The sequence below is a fragment of the Cebus imitator genome, unplaced genomic scaffold, assembly GCF_001604975.1.
Source record: "Cebus imitator isolate Cc_AM_T3 unplaced genomic scaffold, Cebus_imitator-1.0 Scaffold711, whole genome shotgun sequence".
Classification (NCBI taxonomy): domain Eukaryota; kingdom Metazoa; phylum Chordata; class Mammalia; order Primates; family Cebidae; genus Cebus; species Cebus imitator.
The window spans coordinates 384982-405198 of record NW_016108026.1 but is presented as its reverse complement, the minus strand read 5'-3'; the positions used below and the strand labels follow the sequence as shown (position 1 = coordinate 405198).

The 20217-nt window shown below is 56.0% G+C and overlaps 1 protein-coding gene across 1 annotated transcript in view; it reads left to right on the top strand.

Annotated features, from left to right (window-relative positions):
* Positions 1-20217, top strand: part of SCUBE1 (signal peptide, CUB domain and EGF like domain containing 1) — a 135305-nt gene that overhangs the window by 32790 nt on the left and 82298 nt on the right. The window contains exon 4 of the mRNA XM_017518886.2: positions 18943-19077. Coding sequence (XP_017374375.1) covers positions 18943-19077 — 135 coding nt within the window. The remainder of the gene's footprint in view (positions 1-18942; positions 19078-20217) is intronic.

Sequence of the window (20217 nt, the reverse complement as noted above, 5' to 3'; positions counted from 1 at the left end):
CTCAGTGAGAGGGAGAAAGTGCCACGTGAAGGTCTAGGGAAGGTCCTCTGTCCAAGCAGAAGGGGCACAAGTGTGGTAGCCCGGAGGCGGGAATGAGCTAAGTGATGCACCAGGGTGCCTGGAGGGACATGGACTAGAGATGAGGCAGTGAGGCGGGCCGGGGGTGGGTCATGCAGGGTTATATTGGCTGGAGAAAGGGGTTTGGCTTTTATTCTGTTACTTGGGAAGCCATGGGATATTTTCACCAGGGATTGACATATTCCCGTGAACATTTTAATTTTAAAAACACTTCTGGCTGCTGAGTAGAAAGGCACAGTGACTTCAGCAGGGAAACCACTGCAGTGTCCTGGGTCAGAGATGTTGGTGGCTGCACTCAGGGTGACAGTGGTAGAAGTGGTTGTTGAACTCACAGTGTATTTTGAAAACAGTCCATGGGACCTGCCAGTGAATGAGATGTGAGAGGTATGGGGAGAAAAAGAATCAAAACTGATCATTGGGTCTTCCCAGAGTCCCTGGGGGCTCTGCTGCTGTGGCTGAGATGGGGCGGGCTGTGGGAGGACAGATGGGGCATGGGGGTAGAAGGACTCGGGAGTCTCTATGGCTGAGTTTGGTTTGAAATGATAAGCGGCCATCGAAATGGAAGTGGCGTACAAGTTTCGAAGTCTAGTCAAACCTGGGGGAAAATGTGAGGGTTCTAGATGGCTTCTAGATGGCTTTGGAAGCCAGATATCTTAATATTTTATAAAGATTTTACAAGTTTCTTAGGATCCATCTGTTTAAAAATTTTTTTTAAAAAGAAAGAAAAAAAAATAGATTTCACGAGCACCCACCCTATGCCGTGCCTTCTCTAGGAGTTCACAATTAGGAGATGGATGGCCTTATTTGGGGCCCTTAAGGACCATAGGAAGTCCACCTGCCTGGCTTTGAACCCTGGATCCGTCGCTTACTATGTGACCTTGAGCAAGTAACTCAGCTCCTCTGGGCCTCTATACACTCCTGCATGAGGTGGGATGGCAACAGTGTTTATTTGACAGAGATGATGCAGAGGCCGGTGAGATGAGCTTTGTATCACACATACCGCAGAACCTAGCACAGAGCAGGCTCTCAACAGATACGAATGAGCTCATTAACAGTTATTCCCAGTGTGCAAAGCCAGAACACAGTTTGGAGAAAATGGATGTACCTTGGAGCTGGTGAAGATGCAGGACCTGGGCCGACTGTGAAGCCCTTTGGCTGGGCCCTGCTCCTCATTCCTGCCAGATGAGCTGCTGCCCACGGTCTGCTCCCCACCCTCCAAATGCTCTCCCAGCCTCTTGCGCTGCTGCCTGCACTTACTATCTGTTTACTGTGGGGTCATGTGGCATCGAGACGTAAATTCCAGCTCTACTGTCTTCTTTTGTAAATCAGGACACATCATCTCATTTCTCAGTCACAGTTTTGGTCTCTATGAAATGGGGTCAGTCCCTGTCTGTTGGGATCAGATGCGGAGATGGATGTGTAAGTGCCACTTGAGGCTGCCAAGTGGAAGGGCAAAGGGGAGGAGTAGGAGGGGCCCTCAGGAGACTCCCGATCCGGCCTGGAGCCCAGCTGCACCTGGGGAGGAAGTCACCCTCGAGCGAGCACCCCAGATGCTCCTCGTAGGCACCGCGCTCGCAGCTCCCCCTCCCCTGGGCTGAGCGGGTCCCCTGCCTGATGAAAGGGCCTGCACCACCCCGGCCTTTTAAAGGAGCCCCTCGTGTCCTGGAAGACAGCTGGAGACAATGTGTGGCTCCCTGGAACCCCTAATGAAGGCTTGAGTTGCTGCTGTTTATTTGTCTTTATACTTCAACAGCTCAAATCCATTTCTTGCTGGGAAAAAAAAACGCTGATCATCTTAATGTAAAACTAAACAGCTTTGGACAGTCATATACTTACTCCATAAACACCAGTATTTTCTGAAGTAAACTGGAGAGGTTTCTTCCTGTTCTTCCATAAGCCCACCTACCACCCCCCACCTTTCCCATTCTTGGCCCACTTTCAGGTGCTCTAAACACACTCAGTTGGAGGGATTTGCTGTCAGGGTACAAGACGGGTCCAGGCCCGTTCCTCCTCTCCACCTTCCACAGCTGTTCTTCTGATAGAAACCCTTTGGCCTGAGAGAAGGAAGCTCCCTGGACAGTGGTGTGCATTTCATAGACTCGCTTCCTCCTTTTCCCAAATTGCCACACAAAAGGAGAGAGCCTAGAGTGGATGTAGGGAGCAGACTGGTTTAGACCCACAGGTGTTTTCAGGGTAGAGTGGCCTTTGACAGCCTCATGACCGTGGCCTGCTTGGGATTGGGTGGAGAACAGTGGAGTGCTCATTACAGGGGGCCAGATGGATCTTCCTCCCAGCCCCCACCCGGACCGGCGATCAGGGCAGAATCAGTGGCCCACAGAGCAGAGGTCAGGCTCCTTAGGCCACTGACTTGCTGGGGACCTTGGAAAATGCTCTACCTCTTGTGCCTCAGTTTCCCTGTCATGTGAAATAAGAAGATGGGATTTGATCCGTGGTTTGCAGATGCTGTGGGGTTTACAGCAGCAACAATCTTTTTTCGCAAGCAGAATCATGCAGGGGTCTCATGCTCTGGCCGAACAGGAGACAAGACTGGCCACAATTAGAGCCCATCTCTGCCCCCGCTCCCCAGGAGCCTGTCTCTACCCCCCGCTCCCCAGGAACCCGTCTCTACTACTCCTTCCCACGGAGCCTGTCTCTACCCCTGCAAAGTTCTGGAGACCCTAGAACTCAGTCTGGAACCGCTGGCCGGGCCCCTGGAACTCAGTCTGGAGCCCCTGCCGGGCTGCTGTGTCAGAGCCCTTCTCCCTCCGGCATCCCGTGACTTGGTCGTGTGGTGTATGATTTGGCAGCTCAGCACTTTTCCATGCCTTCCTTGTCCCAGCAGGATGCAGTCCTCGTCTGTGCAGCTCTCCTTGTTTCTTAGGACTATAGTCTCCAGCATGGCAAACTTTTCCTGTCCCTGACCATCCCACCCTCTCCTCCTCTGGGTGTCAGTGCACCCGCTCTTCTACCCTGAGCACCCTTCCCCAGCCTCCTGATGAGCGCTTAGTTTGGCTGGCCCCCATGGTCCACAGGGCTCAAGTGAGGCATCAGCCCCTAGAGAAAACCTCTCTGAGCTGCACAGACTCCCTGGGCTTCCCTCCAGCTTGGCACTGAGCTCCTGGGACTGGCACTGGGCATCTCAGGGCAGATCTCCCTTCCTTCCTTGGGAATTCCTCGAGTGCTGAGTTCTGGATTGGCCAAGCTCTTCCTCCAAGGGCTGCATAGGCCAAGCCCACCGCAGGCTCATTTGTGTGGTGGAGGATGGGCGGGTGGCAGAATGTTGGGTGCTGACCCTCAGGGTGCCAGGTGCGCAGGCTGCCGTGGGGGCAGTCAGCAGCACACTTGGAGCTAGGTAGACGTGCTGGAAAGTCTCCCCGTCTCCCGCAGCCGGCGCTGGCCTGCGACTCCCCAGTCCACTTCTCTGTGCCTGGCTCCTTCTCATCTCTGCTCTAGACAGGGAGAGCATGGACTTGGGGATCAGACACATTGACCTTGACCCCCACTCTCCATTTCCTTTCCTGGAAAGGGGCATGCTGATGTTCCCAGGAGGGAGCTCTGGGGACACAGTAAGGGGGTACGTGAAGGAAGGCGGCACATGGTGGGTGTCAGGACCCTTCCCCCCTTCCCCTTCCCACTCTCCTGTGCTTGTACGTTCAGGTCAGGGATCGCGTCCCCATCTGAGGCCACCTTCCCCTTGGTAGGAATGTGCGTTCATGATCCTGTCCTCCTTCCACTGGACTGAAATCTGTTGTCACTGTGCCTGGTGCCAGCCCCACCTTTGGTAGGTCTCAATTTGGTGGCTTGAGGAAGAAGTCCTACTCTGTCTCAGGGCAGAGAATACCAAGTCCATAAACAGCAAAGAAAAACACTCGCTGCAGACACTTGCCTTCATCTGTTCCTGTTTGCAATCCCTGTGCCAAGGGCTTGGTCAGTACTCTGAAAACTTGAAAAAAATAAAATAAAAAGTGTCTTGTGAAAGCTCTTTAAAAATACCTGCCAGCAAAACACATGCCCCCAAACCGGCCATGGAGCCGTGGAGCTAAAAAGGGGCATTAGCAACAATTGAAGGCATCTCACCCCGGTCCACTACTTCCTCTGTCAGTAGTCTTGCTTACCTTGGAGCAGCCTGGGCCCTGGATGGCGTTTGGGGTCGCCCTGGACGTTTGCTGGACCTGCCTGCATCGGGACTGATGCTGCAGTGACCCTCCCCCGACACCACCAGGACAGGCTTAAGCTGTTTATAGTGGCCATTCGCCAGGCCAGTGCATCAGGCTGCCCCGGCACCCCTCCCTGTCACCCACCTCGTCCCAACCACATACAGCTAGAAATAGACCATTGGCAGAGATGCCCCATGCCTGGCTGGCACTCTTTATTTGTGGGAAGTGGGCAGCTGTGGCAGCAGCCCAGCTGCTTGGTCTGGGGTCTTTAGTAACCTCCCAGGTGCTACGGTAATGACGGGGAGGGGATCCCACAGGCTTGCCCTCCCCTGGCTCACCTGCTGACCGCTGGGGGGTCAGATGCCAATGGAGTCATTTGGGACCCACCCATGGTGGAGGCCGCTCCGAGTGGGACTTTCCCAGGGCCGGTGTTGCCACTGCGGGGGTCTGGCTTCCTCAGCCTGGCAGCTGGCCCTGCTAACACCCCAGCCTTCCCTTCTCTCCTTATGCTCCTAGCAAACCAAACATTAAGCCTGTCCCCAGGCACCTCATGCCCTCTGGGTCTCTGCACACACCGTTGCCCACTGGAGAGCCTCCTCCCCGCTGTCCCAGGTGCTCCAGCTCTTCCTCCTGCACCTCTTCCCCAGCCTCCCGGGTGGAGGGACCTGCTCCCTGCATTCCGCTCCCTCACCCTCCCTGCCAGCTCTCAGGCCAGAATCAGACCAAGCTGCAAATGTCTGTTTACTTATCCATCGGCCACATGTACAATGATTGTACAGAAACACTCAGCGAAATCCAAAGAAAAGACAGAATCATTCCCACGGTTTTCACCCCTCCAACGGAGCAAGCGTTTGTGTCCTGATGTCCGTGTCCAGTGTCGTCTGGGCGCAGACAGAACTGTGTGTGGTGACGTCACCCATCGAGGTGTGTGCTGCTTCTCCACTGTATTCTAGCAGGACCCGCTTCACTGCTGATGCAGAATCATGTAGCCATGATGCGGGAATGGAATCAAAGCCTGGGGTGGGGCCAGTGGCAGTGATTATCTGGTTGGGACAGCAAGAATGCCCCAATGCTCTTCTGTCAGGACCTGCCCCAGTGCCCACATCTGCCAGGCAAGGGGCTTCTGAGATCAGTTAGCTTCTTGCACTGAGGGAGTTCCCAGGCTGTGTGCAGAAATACTGCCAGTCTGGTGTCCTTTGTGTAATTAATACTAGGCGTATGTGCAAAGGGATGGTGTGGGTGGATTACTCGCCCTACGTGGAAGGAGTGGAGGGTCCCCTGGTGGGGGTGAAGATGGGTGACAGGAGGACATTTCAGGAGGTGGGAGGGGCTTGGCCAGGGAGCAGAGTGGGTTCAGGGGCAGGTGGTGGTGGCGGTGAAAAGGTAGTCTGTCACACGAGCCAGGTATACCACATGCTCGCTGGGTGTGAGACCCAGAGATCACACACACACACACAACCACCAGATGCACCATTCTCTGCAGCGGTGCTCACGTGGCTTAGAGAGACCTCGCTGCCTCGGTTCAGCCTGCCTGTCCCCACTTCTCACAGCACACTCTTCTTGTCCTGCAGACCTCCGACCCTGTCAGTGGTAACAGACACTGGTCTCCCAGTGTCCTCACCACTTCTCTCTTTCCTGGAATGGCAGCTCCCTGAGGGCAGCCTTGGCCCCTTCTTCCCTGCTTACCCATGCACCAGTGTGGTGCCTTACACCCCTGCCAGGTGACTCAGTGAACAAATACATATGACTGATCCCAGAAGCTCGCTGGAGGTGGATGGGGCCAGTAGGAAAGACGGTGGCAGATGAGGCCACATGTGCAAACGGTGCAGGGCAGGAGAGTCAGTCACTTGTGTGCAGGTTAACAGGGGTCTGCAGGGAGTCATGAGAAGCAAAAGCTCACAGTCGTTGACCCAGGAATCCCACTTCTGGGGAGCTCTCTGAATGCAATAATCCTTCAAATGAAAAGGGCTGTAGCTGCCCAGCTGTGCCCTTCACAGGGGAGTTTATTAACAACTGCACGAGAGCCTGGAAGAGGAGCCCACTTCCTGATGGCACAAAGCAGCAAGTCAGAAGGGGCGGGTAGGGCCGAGTCACAGCACAGAGGGTGCTTTAGCTCAGCTTGCAGTGGCTGTGTGCGGGTCGACTCATTACAGTTAGAGAAAATCAGCTCGTGCAAAAAGATAGACATGAAATAGACGCTCCTGACTGGTTGTGTCTCAAGTGTAGTAGTGTTGATCCAGCTTTTCCACCGTTTCTTAAATTCCTTGTCAGCTCAAAATCTTAGATAATAGAACAATTTTACTGGAAAGTGATAGAGCGCCAAGGAGGAGAACCAGAGACAGAATGTGGCCACACACTCAGAGACAGGCTGGCCGTGGGGAGGCCTGCGAGCGGTCCAATGCCTCAGCCAAGCAAGGGCTCCCTTTTCCGTGAAGCTTCCTGGTGCCCACACTCAGCCCCTCCACCACTGCCCTTTGTGACCTGCTGTCTGCCTCCTCCTCAGGTGTGTCAACTCTGATGAGACGAAACTATTCCTTAGTCCTGTTTGTTGCTGCCTGGCCCACCCCAGGGCCTGAAGGGGAGGGACTGCTGAGCGCAGGAAGGAATAAGGTGACATGTGGCAGGCCCAGTTGGAGAGCCAATCTGGGCAGGGGGCAGGAGGCCAAGCAGCCGGGACCTGGGTGTGGCCACAGGCCTGGCATGTGCCGAGGACCCTCATGCTCAAGGAGACCTCTCAGGTGGGGACAGGGGTACACATGGAGGGCGCTAGCAAGGAGGAGAAAGAGAAGGAGCAGCTGCATAGCTGCCTGGCAATTTCACACAGCTTTGGAGGGTGGAAGAAAATGCCAACTTCTGTGGGGAAGAATTGGCCCCTCAGGGTTCAGAATTCCAACAGTACCGAGGCTGAGAAATTGATGCTGGGAATCAATCATTGTTGACTTGGCTGCAGTCTGGCAGGATGAACTGGCCAGAGGACCTGTGTCACCTGGGGTGTTGTGGGAGCTCCGGGGCCCCTCCTTGGTTCGGGGGAGTTTTTTTTCCCAAGGAGTGGGACTTGCGCGGCCGCATCCACTGGCCTGGAGGTAATCACATGCAGCTGGGCCTGGTAGGCGCGCAGCCTCTTCATTAAGCATCCCATGGGAGCGGTTCCCCTTTCTTTCCTTAGAGCTTCTCGCTTTGGTTCCATGATTTGTTTGGTTTTCCTCCTTTGCTCTCTCCAGTCCTCCATTCTTACCCCATCAAAAGAAATTTTTTAAAACTCCAGTGCCTCCTACAGATGTCCAGCCAGGATCACATGCACAGCTGCACTGTCGGAGGCCTGAGGGAGGGGATGAAAGCACCCCGTTCCCAGCCCGGCTCTGTCACTCACGTGCTGAGGACCGTGGGCAGGCTGCACACTGCTTGGAGCTCCCAGTTACAAAACAGCTACCGCCCTGGGCTGAGGTTAACCAAGATAACTGTAACGAGAGTGCCTGACCCTGAGCAGGGGCCCTGCCTGTGATGTAGAGGTTCAAGGAGGAGCTGGCCTTGCCATAGGTGGCCTAGCAAAGTCAGGGAAACGTAGCTCAGTAGGGGATCCCACTGTGTCTCCAGACCCCTTCCCTCTCCGCTTGATTCCTAAAACTCTGCCCAGCTCCAGCAGCTTTTCTTTAGTGGGAAACTTTGGTCCTCGTGTCAGTAAAGCAAAGCAGGAGGACACCCTGAGCTGCACCCCTCTTCCAAGGCACCAAAGCCACAGGCCGGCAATGACTGTGAAGACTTCTGGTTCCCCATTGCGATTGCTGCACAAGCTCCCCACTCTCCGGCAAGGCTAAGGTGGCAGATAAGCACAGCTCTTCTCTGAGCGCCTTCTCTGACACCTCCTGGAGTCAGCACAGGCTCCTGTCACTCATCCAGAGCTGCTTCCTTGAGGGGGTCCTGGGGCTGCAGGGCCTCGTGCCAGCCCCTCTGCAGCCACACTGTGCAGCATACGGCAGTGAAGGCATGCAGCTCATCCCTACTGGGACGGCTTTAGCCAGGGCCTATGGATGTCCCAGCCCGAAGCGCTCTTCCCTACCCACATGTTTGTAAGTGCTCAGCGTGGGCAGGGAACAGCGCTTCTGGCTGGGACATCCATAGGCCACATGATGTATGTCATACACCATGTACCCCCTGCACTGTTCAAAACCCTGGGATACTGCAATGCTCAAGACACACACGGTCCCTGTTCTCAGGGGCTCTGTGTTATCTGTGGGGAGACAGAAACAGCCACAAAGATGATTCCAGGTGGGTGGGGGCATGCTCTGAAGGAAGCAGGGGAGGGGCACATTGCAGAGTAGCTTGTCTGCCACTTTAGCTTGGTGGTCCGAGAGAGCATCTCTGGGAAAGTGGCACGTGAGCTGAGGTCTGAAGGAGGAGGAGGAGTCAGCCGTGCCAAGACAAGGTCAGAATATTCCAGGCAGAGGAGCAAATGCCAAGGCCTGGAGGTGGGAGCAGGACAATGGTGGTCAAGGGAGAACAGGACACAGCAGCCTGGCTGGAGGCGGGTGGGTGAGGACACAGCCAGGCGGGACGTGGGCAGAGCAGTTCCTGTCGGCTTGGTGGCCAGGAAAGGGAGTTCATGTTTATGAGGCCTTTGGGGGCTTTCAGGCAGGGGGATGGCATCAGATCCATGAGGGATGGAGGATGGGACAGGGACAGGGGGGCAGCAGGGAGTGCGAGAATCCAGGCCAGAGATGAGTGTGGCTGGCCCAGCCATGGCAGCTGTGGAAGGGAGTGAATGTGTGGTGCTCGCGGTTAATTTCACAGGCAGAGTTGAAGGACGACAGGCTAAGGACTCGATGCGGGAAGGAGAAAGCAGCATCAAGGATAACTACCAGGTGTTTTGCCGGAAGCCACTGTGGGTTGCGCGAATACTGGCTGAGCTGGGGAAGGCCGAGGGTAGACTGGACTTTGTCCCATTCTGTTCAGCTTTTGTGGGAGGGGGACTTAGGGGTTCGGCATGGGCCCCCTGAGGTCTGTCCCGCCTGGGGATGTCCATGTACAGGCACCAGGTCAGCTCTTGATTTCCAAGTGGGAAGGTAGTGGAGCAGGCAGGCCGGGAATGTGGGGAAACATTGGCACATAGGTAGCCAGGGAAGTCATGGGGCGGTGCGACATCTCCCGGGAGCAGAATGCACATGGGGTGGAGGCAAGGGCAGAGCCTGAGAGGAGCCCAGGCCCCAATCACCTGCACTGAGCTCCGGAGTACCTAGCGCCACCCAAGGCTGCTCTAAAGGAGGTGGCGTCCATAGAATGGGAAAAAGTCTTTGCCAATCTTATATCTGGTCAGGATCTAGTATGGATCTGTAAAGAACTCTTACAACTCAAGACAACCCAGTTTAAAAACAGGCAGAGGATCCGAACAGACATGTCTCCAAAGAAATGGAGACGCCCTGCCCCCCTGGCATCTTAGCACTCGTTTCTGTCTCCCCACAGAGAACACAGAACCCATGAGAACAGGGACCACATCTGTGTTGAGCATCGCTACATCCCAGGGCCATACACATGGCCACCAAGCCTGTGGAAAGGGGTTCAATGTCATCAGTAGTTAGAAAAATGACAATCAAAACCATAATGAGAAACCGCATCACACCCACTAGGATGGCTATTAAAAAAAAGAAAAAGCCCGGAAAGTCACAGGTGCTGGTGAGGACATGGAGCAATTAGAAACCTCATACTCTGCTGGTTGGGAATGTAAAATGGTGTTGCCCTGTGGGAAACAGTTGGCCATTTCCTCAAAGAGGCAAACAGAGTTACCAGATGATGTGATGGTGCCACTCCCAGGTAACCACCCAAGACAGCTAGAAGTGTATGCCCGCACAAAAACTTCCACACGGTGTTCCAGCAGCACCACTCATAACCGCCACAGAGCAGACACAGCCCAGATGTCCATCTGCTCTCGAAGAGAGAACTAAAATGTGGTCTGTCCATGCGGTGGAGTATTATTCAGTCATAAAAAGTAATGAAGCTTGAAAACATGCTAAGTGAAAGGGGCCAAACACACGAAGACAAATAGTGTGTGACTCTTTGTATGAAATGTGCAGAACTGGCAAACCCACAGACAGAAAGCAGACGTGGTTGCCAGGGGTCAGGGGTCGGGGGGCGGGTGGAAATTCAGACTAACCCAAAATGGGCATGGGGCCTCTTTCTGGAGTGATGGAAATATTCTGGAATTAGTAGCGATGACCGTGCAACATCGCGAGTACACTAAAAGCCACTCAGATGCGCGCTTAAAGATGGTGAATTGTATGCTCCATGCGTTCTATCTCAACCAAAAACGGGATGGAGAAATAGCGAAGGTCACACAAACATAGCGTCGGAAGTCCCATCCACACCCTCCGAGCAGGCTATGTGCCCAGGTCTGTCTACTTCTGGGCCAGCTGTGAGCTCCCCAGTAAGCTGGGGTCCCCAGAGAGGGGCAACCTGGGTGGTGAGGTGGGGAGTGTGCCAGAAGCTTATTCAGGAGGGAGCAGCGTCAGGAGCTGAGCGGCTTTACGTGGAGACCAGAAGGCCGTGGCGTGGCTGAGTGCTCCCCTCTGATGTGGCTTCTTGCTGCTTTTGCAATCTGGAATGGGCTCTGCTGTTGCCAGAGTACGTTCCTAGCCGTGGTTCCCTGAGGCATGAGCAGCGCTTTGTGCCACACTTGTCCGGTGGTGGTCTGTGCGTGCCAGGTCTGTGCAGGGCTCCTTACCTTCATCACTTCCTTTGATGCCCAAAACACCTCTGGGTGTTTATAATTATAGAGAAGGAAACCAAGGCCCAAAATGGTGAAATGACCTGCTCAAGGTCACAGAGCAAGTTACTGCCTGAGTCTTGCACTCCATCTGGTGTGACTTCTGGAGCAAGAGCCAGGTCCCATGGGCCGTGGTCAGGGCAGCATCATGCGGACCACTGTGAGGACTGGCCAGGGGGCTGCACTAGGTAGCAGCCTCCCGTCCTTCCCTAGAGATACACAGCAGGGGGTGGCAGGGCGGCAGGGCTGGCAGGCAGGACCCAGGCCGGGAGGGCAGAGTGAGCAGACCCCAACAGCCAGCAGGCTTCACCACACCTCTGCCTCCTCTGGGCTGGCTTGCTGGGTTTGGACATGAGCAGTGAGCTTGCTTTTCTGGAAAGCCGACCTCACCTTTCATGCGTCTCATCTCCCACCCTGAGCTTGGACTCAGGCCCAGGCCCAGAGGTCGACCCTGTGTCTTCTGCACACAGCCAACCTGCTGGGGAATCAGGAGCCCCAGGGAAGGCCTCAGCCAGGAGGCAGACATGTCCTGGGAGACCCCAGGCATCCCTCCTGCCTGCCCGTGCCAGCAGCTCTTGACAGCTCAGGGAGTGTTCTGGGTCTGGCAGAACCCAGGCCCCAAAGCTCTAAGACCCATGTATATTTTACCCGAAATCTAATCCATCTGGTTCTCATTTATTTACACTTAACTCATCAAATGCAATTTTGCAAGAGCCAATAGATAGCCAAGAGGCTTTTCTGCCTAAGCCGCCCTTATGAAATGAGCCGGCAGAGGGGGGAGCCTCAGCCCCCTGGGACCAGGTGGGAGCTCTCAGTGCTGGAGGTCAAGTTCACTTCCTAAGAGGGGCTGGGCACCTCTGCCTGTTTCCAGACCCTCCGTGGGAGCTGGGACACCGGACAGTGTAGGGCCTGACACACAGTAGGCTCCTGACGGCCATGAAAGCATGGGTGGGGTCTGAGCAGAACACAGAGTCTCTGTGACAAATTGGGAAACATTTGTGGGAAACACAAAGCGACCAGGGCTGGATCCAGAAGTAATTTTTAGTTGTTATAAATAACTTCCAACCTGGACTCTTGCTCCAAAGTAGAACAAACAGCCAGCTATTAATAAAAACAAACAGCATCCTGGGCCAAAAAGCACACCTCCCGGGGAAGCTGGTGCTGCCTGCAGAGGCCTTTCGAAGCAGGGCAACCTACGTTCTGCTGGTGTCAGCTCTGGAAACTCTTCTTGCTGGAAAACCACGACAATCACAGCGCATGGGTCCACTCCCACCCGTGACCCTTCATTGGCTAGCAGTGGGTGGAGGTGAGCAAGAGTCACAGCTGAAGGCCATCCGCCACCAACCAGAGCTGTGCTCATGCCAGGCACTGTACAGTGAGGTGATGGGATGTGACTTCAGAGACCCTGTGGGACCCTGTGCCTTGTCCTGTTCCAACCAGAGTCATTACAGCAGCCACTACCCATGGAGAAGGGATTGGGAGGGAGGGGCTGAAGGCTGAGAGACCCAGGAGAAGTGTGCAGCCTACCCCAAAGAGGGGACTGAGGCCCGAGCCAGGGCTGTGCCATGGGAGCCAGGCACAGATGGGCAGGGTAGCGAGGAAAAGTTAGCGGCCTTGGTCAGACCCTTGGGAGATGGGGGATTCGAGAACAACAGGGTCCTCAGGTCTGGTGGCTGGGTGGGGTGAGGGCCAGACCCTGACCAGTGAGGCCTCTCTTTTGTGCTCCAAATGCTTGGCCTTCCTTGACCCCTGTCTCCTTCCCTTCCCCCCACACCTGCCCTCCCCCAGCTCTGCAGGCCGAAGGAATAAGAGCTCGCTGCTCACAGGGAGCAGGCTTCAAGGACCTTCAGAGTCCCTGTCTTTTATCCCAGACCTCACTGGAGTCATCTTTTTCTGAGGGTGTCTCCCACCCCACCCACCGCTGAAGCCCCCGTGGCAGGGCCAGCCGAGGCTCCACCTTCCCTCCCTCCCAGCTCCCTTGCCTGCCATTTCACCTTGGCCCGGAAGAGGGAAGGGCTCCAGCGGTTCCGATGACACAATCACAGGTACGTTTTGTACCTCAAAGGAGGCTGTGGACCAGGGCCTTGCAGCCTCAACCGGGCCAGTCCAGGCAGCCATGGAAGGCCAGCATTGAGGGTCCGATCTCCACTCTGCCTCCTCCGTCTCTCCTACCAGTTGAAAGGATTTCCTGAAAGGAGCCTCCCAGAGTCTGCCCCAGAACCCAGGGGACCTCCTCTCTGCTTTGTAGCTGAGTCCCCGTGCTGTGCCGAGGAGCTGCATGCCCTCTGGGAACACTCAGCTGTGGCCATAAATAAAGATGAAGGACGCTTCCCCTACCCCTCCCGGAGCCGCCCCAGGATTCTGGACCCGGGATTGTAAACAGGCACACTCAGGGCCTCACTCCGCGCAGCCTCAGCCCTGGCCCAAGACCTCAGTGGTTTGGGACACTCTGCGTGTCAGGCGGCACAAATGTCTTCTGTGGGAACTGCCCACCCCCACCCCTGCCAGCTGAACTGGTGTGGGGACCCGGACAGGGCTGGGGCTTTTGAGCGCTGTGTGGGGTGCAGGCCTCGGAGGAGCCTCACTCACTCTCCATGCCCACGGCCTGGCTCTGCTGCTTATCTTAGCCCAGCATCCAGGACCCATTCAGCCACCTTTCCCTGGTTGCTGCCAGAACTCTCCTGTTAGAGAGGCTGCAGGCTCTTCCCTGCCTGGGCCCTGACCCGCCCTACCCCTGCCACATACCTCTGCTTTCAGAACACCTCCGCCGCCTCCAGGATCCCCGGGCTCAGGCCACATCTCTCTACTGTCCTCAATACAACTTACCTCACCTCTTCCAGGAAGCCTCCCGTCTCTATGCTCTGGCCCAGGGCACTGGAGCTTGGTGTCCCTGGCAGCTCAGGGTACTGTGGCACAGAGTAGGTGCTTGGTGTTCATGGAGTGAATGAATGAACAGAGATGTTTCAGGTGGATTCAAAAGGCAAGAAAAACTTCAGTCTGGTCAAGGAGGGGAGGCTGTTCTGGGAGGAGGGTGGTATCCGCACCCAGGCAGAGGTGAATGGGTGGGTGTTTTCAGAGAGCAGCAGCACGGGACTCCTGGAGAGTGGCTGGAGAAGTGGGCAGGCTGTGAGAGCCTTGAAGGAACCCCGTCCTGCCCAGCGGGAACCAGGACAGCACTCTGCCCCGGGACAGCCCCCTGGTGGTAGTGAGCTCCCCGGCCCTGGCATGTGCAAGCACAAACTGTGCCTTCACGTTCACCCTCCTGACGCGAGCACTCACTCTTGGCCTGCTCCACTGCTCAGAGCAGGGATATGAAAAAGACTTGGCCCTGTTCTCACCCCGGACCAGGGACAGGACCACCAAGCCCTCTGGTCCAAGGCAGAGGAAGGAATTAGCGAAGAAAGGCAGGCCCGGCCTGGAAGCTGGGGTGGGGTGAATTATGCTGGGCGCCAGAAAGACTCCACAGAGGAGGCGGCTAAGCACTGGATTTTGGAGAGGTGGGCATGTGGCATCCAGGGAGGCTAGTGAGCATCAGCATCTGGGTACCTTAGTCTCACCACCATCACGGCTTGAAGGGGCCTCATTCACAGCTGAACCCTGGAGGAGGGGAGTGAGGGCTTTGGGCTCATGGGGCTTCCAGTCCTCCTCCTGCCTCTTTTAGAGCTTTGGGGAAGTCTCTCCCCCTCTCCAGGCCTCCGTTTTCTCATCTGAGAATCAGGGATGGTAAGAATAATGCCCCGGGGGAGGAGCCGTTGTGCGGATTGATGAAGATCGGGCCTGAGCTGGATCTCACTGGAAGCAGGTGCCGCTATTTACAGTGGTGAGGCTGTTAACCCCGCCCAGCCTCTGTGCTCCCCTCTGTGTTCAGGATGGGTCGGGGCAGGATTCTCACATGGGGCCAGCCACCGAGGACACATCCATGCACTGACAGTCAGTTCCACGGGGCAGAGACGGAGGAGGGCTGCCCACACCACCGGCACTCCAGGAGCCCCTCCAGAGGACATAGCCTGCAGCCTGAAGCTCTGGGAGCTCTTCCCAGGGATAAGGCCTGGGCATCCCCCACAGACCACAGGGCAAGACAGGGGTGTTGAGAAATGTTAAGTTTATGAATATTGAGAAATGTTGAGTGTCTGATACAATATATTGTTTGCTAGGAAGAACGATGGCAAGGAAAACCTAGCTCCCCCCACCAAGTAGGAAACTGCTATTCCAAAGAGGCAGGACAAGGCGTAAACGTCACACACCGGTTAAAACAATTCTTTAAGACAGCTGACCCTGCCCCCGTGGCTGTCTCGTGGAGAATGCTTTTTAGTTTGTGATCAGCGGTAAGGGGGCACCTGCTGCCTACTTGGCATATTTTGTGTTATAAGACAAGACCTAACACCTGTGCAGAGAGAATCGCTACGTGGGTCAGCGTCTGCTGGAGGCCTTCAGCCCGCAATGCGTTAGCCCCTGAGGCTCTCGGCTCGGAAGGCTGTTAGCCCCCGGATAGACCCACTTTGCTGCTCTGTCTGGGTGTCTGCTTCTCAATACCTTCAGTGCCGCCTGGGTGAGGGTCCCTACAGCCGAGCCGCTCTCGGTACAGGGACAGAGTTCAGGGAGCCTCTTGCCATGAGGGGATGCATCCAACCTCTCATAATGGGGTATGCCGAGTGCTGGGGACCATGGGGCAGCGTGTGCTGGGCTCACAGCACCCCTTGGAGAGGGCGGAAGGACCGTTTCCCACAGTGCCCTGCCAGGCCTGGCCAGGGCCTTCAGGTGAGCGTCATCTGTCCTGGGCTCATGGGCGGCATCTCACAGGCCCAGCTGCCACAGCTGGACACTCCTCAGATCTCAGCGTGGGGCCCATTTGTAGTGCTGGAGACAGGGGTGCAGGGGCCATGCATGGGGCCTCAGGCCCTTCCCTAGAGATGCTGTTCATGGCCTCAGGCCATCCAAGGGATTTGGCAGCCATGATTTCCTCCCCTCCTCAGGGGCCGGGGGTGAGGCCTGTTTGGCCCACGGTGGGAAAAGTGTGCAGAGGGGCAGCCCTGTCTTCCCGCCTGCTTAATCTCAGGGCTTTATCACTTGGGAGTGGGGACAAGACATGTTTACATGGCCCTGCATTTGTTCCCCATTATTCATCAGCACTGGCGAGTCACTGTTCCCTGCTAGTGTAAACAGCCCTGGCCCAAGGCCCAGCCGCCCTGCCAGGTCTCTGAGGGTTTGTAGATGCCTTACGTCAACTGCCCTTTGCTTCAAGCTCTCAGTGAGGTGAGGAGTGGCCAGGCCAGACGGCTGCAGATGGGCGGCACCAGGGAGCTTACTCGTGACAGGGGTGAGATAGCACTTCTGCACCAGAAACTCAGCATTTGAGGGTCTGTTTCTGCTTTGCTTACTTTACAGTTGAACCTTTGCTAGGGCTGGGGAAGCCAAGGCACAGAGCAAGGAATCTGAGAACCATGGGAAGAAAGGCGATGACCGTGGCATGAGACGGGTCTGGACTGAGTCCCAGGGACACTACCCACGTCCAGGTCCCACTGTTAAGTGTGTGCCAGCACAGGCCTTTACAGGGTCTTATTGGCCCGGAGATGGGACTCACCCCAGGAATGCTGGGCCCTTCTCGATGCTCCTCACGGCAAGCTGCGTCTGGGGTTGACCTGCATGTGCTCAAGCTGACGCGGGACTCTAGTTGTTGTGAGGAGCAGCCGGCTCTTCTCCGCGTTAGTCTGAGCACGCTCGCTGACACAGCCAGCTTAGCATGGGGCCAAAGGCACGCGCTCTGCAGCTAGACAGCAGGGCTGGGTCCGGCCTTCACTCTTATGTGCTGTGTCACTGTACTCCAGCTGCTTCAGCTCCCAGAGCCTCTGCGTCCTCATCTGTAAAATGGGATCAATAACGTGACCTATCACACAGGAAGCCGTGAGGATCACATGAGCCTGCGCCTGACACATCACAAACACTCAAGGGCTGTTTGCTTTGTGTTATTAACAGGATGAGTAGGACACAGCCTGCCTGGCTCGGTGCTTTTCATGGTCCAGGGCAGGCTGGAGACAGACCCCAGGGGCAGACATGGCTGAGATGTGGAGGGGAGGGAGGCGACCACTTGCCACACCTTGGGGCTGCCCCCAGCAAAGGTGGCATTGGCACTGGGCCCCTAGGGAGCCCTAAGCAAGGCTTTGTTGAATGCGGAAAGGTGCTGAGAATAGTCCCTATCCCTCCTCCCCAGGCATCCCCCAGTCACACTGTCGGGTTGGGTCATGGTGCGATCACATGGCTCCCCTCAGCAAGGGCCACCACTACCAGGTTAGCTGTAACCGCAGGTGGCTTTTAGAGTTCAGAGCTCTGCCTGCCTCCTCTGGCTGCCCACGCAGCTGACATTTGAGCTTGCCAAAGAATAATGGCCTCGCTGTCGGCCTCAAAGGCAGCCGCGCCGTCTCTTAGGTGGTAAAGTGGTCTGTTGCCCATGAGTCTAAATAGGATCCAGCTCACATCGCTCCACAGCTGAGTCCTCTCCTGGTTCAGTGCAGGTCACCAGCTCTCTACCTTTTCACATCCTTTTGGTTCCAACAGTAAAATATGTCTGTGTTCAAAAGAAATGTATCAAAAGCTCAACACCAAAGAGTGTGTGTGTGTGTGTGTGTGTGCGTGTGCGCGTGTGCGCACGTGTTGGAGGCCAGGGACTGGCTAAAAGCAGTCAGTAGCTCACGCTGCCTTTGTGGTTTTATATATTTGCCTATTAAAATGACAATACAGACATGGAACATTAAGGTTTAAGAAGCCCTTCTTTCATTAAACAAAGTGACAGAGTAGGGGGTTATGACTCTGGTAATTGAAACATGCTGCTCTGTTCAAGACCAGAACTCCATAAAGACTCTTCTCAGCCAAGAGCACCCTTTGTGCTAGCGGCCTCTGGTCAGAAACGAGTGTCGGCCCTGAGATCGGCCTCTCCCCGAGACTGGGAAAGACCGCTTGGCAGCCTTCTGCAGCCGTCTCGGCAGCCAGAGGTCAGGGCCTTTTCTTAATAAAAACCTCATTCTCGGGGACTTTTGAAATCAGTTGCAGGGCACAGAGCCTCAGGCGTGGCCCTGTGCTCCAGCCCACAGTCATGTTGTGCTGCTGCTGGTAACCCTGAGCTAGGTCAAGAAAGAGGGGCTTGTGGGGTGGAGCTGCAGAGCTCCCGGTGTTGGGACAGCCGCTGCAGGCTGCTCTGTCTTCCTAGAGCCCTCCTCTCACTGACATCTGGCGATGTCAGTGAGAGCCGAGGTTTCAGGGTCAGATCACCAGGTTTGAATCCTGCCTCTGCCACTTACCATGTGTAGCACTGTGGACAAATGACTCTGCCTCTCCACACCTAAGTTTCCTCCTCTATAAAATGCACTGGCACCTGGATCTGATTTACAGGGTTGCTGTGAGAATTAAAGGAATTAATACAGGTAAGATGCTTAGAACAGTGCTGAGCACACAGACAGTACTATGCAGTCGGAGTGAGCTAGCATCATAGCCATTGAACTATTTCCATGAGTAGCTTTCGGGAGTACCACTGTGCAGCATCACCATAGAGTCCCACCCTACCACTGTAGCCCAGCGCCATACAGCCTACTGTACATAGCATAGCACAATGGCAGCCCACTGTAGAGTACCACCGTGGTGCCTCACCATGGAGGCCCACTGTAGAGTGCCACCGTGGTGCCTCACCATGGAGGCCCACTGTAGAGTGCCACCGTGGTGCCTCACCATGGAGGCCCACTGTAGAGTGCCACCACATTACATTGCCACGGGGCCCACAGTAGGGTACCACCGTGGTGCAGGGCTGTGAAGGCTACTCCTGTGTCACCAGAATACAGCACCAGGGAGGCCCTCTCCGGAGTCCCTCCCTTCAGGGCCATGTGAGGAAATTCACTGCCTCCTGGTCCTGCCAGCCCATCATCCCCTGCTTCCAACTCAGGTCCCCTTGTTTTCCTCTTCTCACAGATGTGGACGAGTGTCAGGACAATAATGGTGGCTGCCAGCAGATCTGCGTCAACACCATGGGCAGCTATGAGTGTCAGTGCCATAGTGGCTTCTTCCTTAGTGACAACCAGCATACCTGCATCCACCGCTCCAACGGTGAGTACGGCCTGTGCTGAGCAGGCGTGCCCCTCCCTTCAAGATGGGCAGCCCCAGAGTCCCCTTCTCCACATCTCGATTCCAGGGCCCTCAAGGCCAAGGCAGGGGATGTGGGTGGTAGTCTGAATGGCTGTTTTGCACATCTGGCATTGGTTCTGCGTGGGCCTCCTTCCAGCTCCTTCCCTCTGCTGGCCACGCTAGGGCTGCGGGTGTTTCTTGTGTTTATATGTGGGGCCGCAAATGGTACGTGTGACCAGAGGAGCTGTTTTCCTTTCTGGGTTGGGGCTGACTGTGGCTGGGAAGAGTGGGCACCATTCTCCGCAGGATCCTTCTCTAAAGGGGGCTTGAGGCTACCTAGGCTGTGTGCCAGCTTCTCCGTCTTTGTGAGCCTGTCAGCACCAGCGCCTCCCTGCAGAATGTTCATTGGGTTTCCCGCCCAGAGAGGGTCCTTGTGGTCAGGAGCCTGTCTTTTAGAGGCCAGGCGGGGTGGCAGGTCAGCCTGGGGAGGTGCAGAGGGCCCCAAAAAGACACCCCACCAGCTGGAGCACTAGATGGCAGACCCAGGCTGAAGTGGAGCCTGGCTGCCAGCCAAGCCCAGCAGGCAAAGGCACATGGTGTTGGGGCCTCAGTGGTCAGATCCTGGAGTTTGAGCTCAGGGCAGCCGGCCTCTGAGGTGGTGGCAGAGCTGGCCAGAAAGCTGGGACACGTGTGCTTGGTGGAGAGAGGCTTCCAGGCAAAGAACAGCATTTGGAAAGGTGCAGGGCATCTCTTGCTTAAGGTATGCAAGGTTAGGCATCTTGAGGAAGGGCTGGGTGCTGCAGCAGAGTGGGCTGTGAGGGCAGAGGCAGGAGCTGAGGCTCCCGGGGCCTGGCTGTCGTGAGCTATCAAGGCAAGAGATAAAGAAGACCAGGACTGCCCCAGCTCGAGCACGCCCCCATTCCTGACCCTTGACAAGGAGGCGCTGGAGGCTTGTGGGCGTTCCTGGAGAGGTTGTGTCTCTCTAGCGCACAGTCCCCGCAGAAGGTGCAGAGAGGGTCCACACTGAGAGGTGGGGAGCCAAAGGGCACGCACTGCATTCCAGGCCAGTTGGACCCTGTGTGAATCCAGCTCCTCCCCTCCCACGCTGGAAGCCTTCCCTTG